The 5,125-nt window shown below is 35.0% G+C and overlaps 1 protein-coding gene across 1 annotated transcript in view; it reads right to left on the reverse strand.

Annotated features, from left to right (window-relative positions):
- Nucleotides 1–5,125, reverse strand: part of COL25A1 (collagen type XXV alpha 1 chain) — a 162,895-nt gene that overhangs the window by 76,592 nt on the left and 81,178 nt on the right. Inside the window, 1 exon segment of the mRNA XM_012809279.1 lies at nt 411–464. Coding sequence (XP_012664733.1) covers nt 411–464 — 54 coding nt within the window.

Genomic DNA, 5,125 nt, shown 5'->3' on the forward strand with positions numbered 1-5,125 from the left:
GTTGTGTAAGGCATAGAGGTGGCTAAATCTTGAGGAAAAACCATAGTGGCACTGTGAACATCATCCCTTATCTCGTAAATACACAAATTTTAGGAAGAATGGATATAACCTACTTTTTTATGTGCTCATTAAGTGGTAAAATGACAATAGATTTATGGGTTTTCTCATATTATTAGGTAACCCAGAATAAAGATTTTAGACAATCATATTCTATTTGTTTTTCTGAATTTTAATGCTAATGTGAATCACAAACATAATTTATTCATAAGTCAGAAAGTTTTATATTATACTATTGAGAAAAAATACATTCTAATGCAACAAATGAGGTATGAAAATACTGACTGTAATAGCCTACAATTTCATGAACATTTATATGTCAGATGATTTTTCTTGGCTTTATTTGTACTAACCTTCCGTCCTGGTATTCCATTCTGTCCTACTGCTCCTGGTAACCCGGGATCACCCTCAAAATAAAAAATAGATACTACTAAGTAAGATAGACAAAATCAATACATCATAAAAATGATTAAAGAGATATCCAGTAATGCTTTAGACGCAGATAGACAATTCAGTGACTATTAGTGTAAATTCAAATTAGACTGTATGGTCCAACCTTGTTATCAAGGTTAGTTTCCTTTATTCACTCTTTTCTATCATTAAAAATGCTGAAGCAACCTATTATTGGAAATTAACATCTAGCATGGTGCTGGGTACACCATCAGCATCAAATAAACATTTGTTGAATGAGTAAAGACACCTGAAAATATAAGACTTTCTTGGTGGAAAACTTTTAAGTGATGCATCACCTCAGGAAAATAAAGATTAAATCATTCTTTTTCTTTTTCTTTCCTTTTTTTGAGACAGTCTCACTCTGTTTCCCAGGCTAGGGTGCTGTGGCATCAGCCTGGTTCAAAGAAACCTCAAATTCCTGGGTTCAGGCAATCCTCCTGCCTCAGCCTCCCAAATAGCTGGGACCACAGGTGCTCACCACAATCCCCAGGTAGTTTTTCTATTGTTTTGTAGAGATGGGGGTCTTATTCTTGCTCAGGCTGGTGTTGAACTCCTGAGTATTCTCCCACCTCAGCCTCCCAGGGTGCTATGATTACAGGTGTAAGCCACTATGCCCAGCCAAGACTAAATCATTCTGTTTTCATGCTAGACTTAATCAAATGAACATGTACACATCCAAATAGTGAAGAATATACACATCTTTAAATGCCATAATTCATTTAGACACATTTGATGTAAAAGTGGAGATGGCTTTGGTTTCTCTTTCAAATGTCACTATAAAAATAATCAGAATAAACATTCAAATTACAGCTTTCATTGTTATAGTGAGCCATAGGCTTTTGGACAAAAGACGATGGCTACTATTAGGCTAGACAAATTTCCCATTGCAGAAAGATGGTGACGTATACCCATCTTTTCAGATTTTGACTATTTTCCTAAGAGGAAAATCCCCCTGAAATGCCCAGAAACTAAGAAGGAAAGATACCTTGGCCCTTCATGCTTCCATGGGGCTCAGACTTACAGCAAACAGAATCACATTTCCACGTGAAAACATCCCCAGCGACCTTTACTGTGTGCTCCAGTTAATGGACAGCTTTCTTTTCTCCATTGAGAGTAGTAAAATTTCTCCTTAGTTGATTTTTTTTAATTACTTTATTTTTTAGAGTAGTTTTAGGTTTGCTGCAAACTTAATTGATTTTTAAGAATGGTCTCTAAGTCATCTGGAAAGCAGGACTTATGTCATTTTTATATTTGTATCCTCAGCTTCCAAAACTCATACTTTAATAAACACAGTCATATTTGTTAAGTGCCAGAATCTTTACATTCATTAACTCAATTCTCACAAATGTCTATGAGGTAAATATTATTTTTATCCCTATTTTGCAGGTGAAGAAACTAAGGTACACAGAAACTAGTAATTTATCCAGATTAATACCACTATAGTTAAGATTTGAACTTTCACAATCTGACTTAAGAGGTCATGCTCTTAATCTATTACATTATATCATGTGTTACACTGGAATATATCTAGAAATTAGGAGACAGGAGATGAATATTTCTATCTTAATTATCATTTTGTCTATTTGCCCCATTTATAAGTGACCTTTCAGAATGTATAGAAATCTAATTTACGTAAGGATGATTTTTGTATGCCTACCAGACAAACTAAGCAATGTGAAGCTTGTGGTGTCTTTTAGAAGATCAAAATGTTTTTGCTGTTATACTGGATTATTATAATTGCTAACGTCTTAACCTGGGAGAAAGTCTGCTTCCTATATAAAGTCACACTACAATTGTAACTCTTTCACTTTCCTCGGTAAAATGACAAAAATGTTAACTTTGAATAATAGCAGTGATTCCCGGAAATTTTTGATATGCCATTTGGACATAACAAAGGATAAAAACTTGGAAATAGAATACTCCTGAGAGAGGACTATCATTTACTATGCAACCAGAAAAAGAGCCATCGAGTCTGTTTTCTTCAAAGAATCGACAACAGGACGCATTAATATCATAACTCATGGTTTAATGCAAAATAAGAGGTGCTGCCAGGGAACAATACAAACTTTGTTTAGACTTTCAAAGAATAACCATGGTAGCCAGAGTTATTAAAAAAAAAATGGCTAAGTCCCTGGAACTGGACAAAATTCATGCTGAGATTTTGAAGCAAGGAAGAAAAACGTTGCTTAGGTATCTGTGTAACAGTCTTCTTAATATATGAACATCAGGGGACTAAAACTTGATCTCTTTTTTCCTTTGACTTTACTACATATCTTTGAGATGAAAGGCAACCCAAAAACTGCACCCATAATCCCATCACTCTATAATAATTGTTTTCATTTTATCCTGTCTCCTTTGAGTCTTTGTCACTTATGCTTACATATTTTCTAGCCATTATAAGCATACTGCCTAGTCTGACGTTCTGATTTTTTATTATCTTTATACCACACATTTGTTTTCAGAATGTATTCATGATTATCTTATGAATAGTTTATCATCTATCAAAGTCAGGTATAATCATTCCTTTAATCAGCTCCACACTGTTGAATACTCACTGTTTCCAATTTTTGCTATTACAGATAAATTAAATATACACTTCTGTAAACATACTCATATTTTTCCGTCAAATGACTCAATTATGATAAATTCCCTGAATTTGTTTTATTAGTGAAAGAAAACATTTTGTGGCATGAATTGGACATTTCTAAATTGCTTTTTAAAGGGGTTCTGAGTTTCATTTGCTTTCACAGGCATCTACTCTGTGCTACTTTTTCACAAATCTCTACAACTCTATAAGTATTGCATATCACAATTTAATTATTTTTTGCCTATTTTAGCAAGCACAGATGAGACCGTACTATTCAATTTTAAATTTCTTTTTTGCTCGTAAGATGAGGTATTTTCTCATGTGTTTGTAATTTAAATAGGTCATCACAAAATTTTAAAGCCACAAAGTGAATAGAGCTGTTTCCTAAATGAATCAGGAAGAATGAAAAGAAGAAAAAGTGACACGCAGAATTTTACTTTTCTAATAATTTATATCAAAAACACTATATTTGAAGTTAAAGTAGAAGGATATGGAACATTTTGATATTATCCAAACTTAGTTTCCCAGGTTGTGTAAAAGGAATGTTAACGATGACCCGCTGTACGACTGAGCACCAAAGCCAAGCTATGGTGAGCGGTGAGATGCTGATTGGCTCAGCTAGCAGTTAAACTTTCCTCTAGGTTTACTCTGGGCTGAGCGTTTGGGGATATAAAGATGAAATAGACATGACAGGTGCCTGGGTCCCAAAAGTTTATTTCTGAGTTGGGGAAAAATACGTATACATAATAACTTTAGGGGGCATTTAACTGAGTTTATGAAACTTTTTTAGCAAAGTTTTCTTGCATGAGAACTTCATGAAGTTTCATGAAGGACAGAGACTTGATGAATAGAAATCAAAGAGAAGTCTTAAGTGCAATGAACCATAAGTCATATTGTGTATTAATATATTCTAATATATGAGGACAAAAATTTAATCTGCTTCAACTAAAGTCACAAGTATATGCTACTACTATATAATAGTGAAAATGTGCATAGAGAGAAAAATATATCAGAAAGATACAGGCAAGGAAATGGGAATTAGGTTGTGTGTGTGTGGGGAGCTAGTCTCATGTTTGCTAGACAATCTATCCATCTATTTCTGAATGCATTTCATACTTACAAACACTGAGGATATTTTTAGATGGTAATAAAGAAAAAGAGCAGCTAACATCTTAACTACAGGTAGATTTATGGGTTTTCTCTACTATACTTTAAATTTTAAGGCTATTCCCAGTATGAAAATTCCCAAATGACCATTTCCATATTTAAGATGAAAATAAGTTGGGCTGACTTGTAAGAAGGATGGCTTGTTGCTTTCATATTTTTAAAACCAAATGCTCTTTAGAACTCTAATGCAAAACATCACCCAAGGCTTTTACAATTTTATCAGGTCCTGCTATTCAAGGGCAACTTGAAAGAATAGAATGATAGAAAAGAATGCAGTTTTTTAAAAATAAATTTGAACGTGAAAGGGAAATAGGTCATTTAGCAGTCATATTGTACACCACACTTCAACCACAATAGTTTTCCATTCCAGGGATGGGGATGGGAATGGGAATGGACTAAGTCTGTGGGATAGACCTCGAAGATGAGCAAAGTTTACACCTGTGCTGCCCAATATGGCACCAACAGCCACCAGGGGCTATGGAGCAGTGGAAATGTGGCTAGTCCTGAGATGTGATGTGCATATATAACACAGTTTTGAAGATTTTATAGGAAAAAACCCTATAAAGTATCTCATTAATAATGTGGATATTAGCGGCATCTGTAGCTCAGTGGGTAGAGCACCAGACGCATACACCAAGGCTGGCAGATTCCAATCTGGCCCAAGCCAGCTAAATAACAATGACAACTGTGGCAGATTCCAATCTGGCCCAAGCCAGCTAAATAACAGTGACAACTGTGACAGAAAAATAGCTGGGTGTTGTGGTGGGTGCCTGCAGTCCCAGTTACTTGGGAGGCTGAGGCAAGAGAATCACTTAAGCCTAAGAGTTTGAGGTTGCTGTGAGCTGTGATGCCATAGCACTC

This window comes from Otolemur garnettii, unplaced genomic scaffold (genome assembly GCF_000181295.1).
Source record: "Otolemur garnettii isolate 467f Iridium unplaced genomic scaffold, OtoGar3 scaffold00103, whole genome shotgun sequence".
Lineage (NCBI taxonomy): Eukaryota > Metazoa > Chordata > Mammalia > Primates > Galagidae > Otolemur > Otolemur garnettii.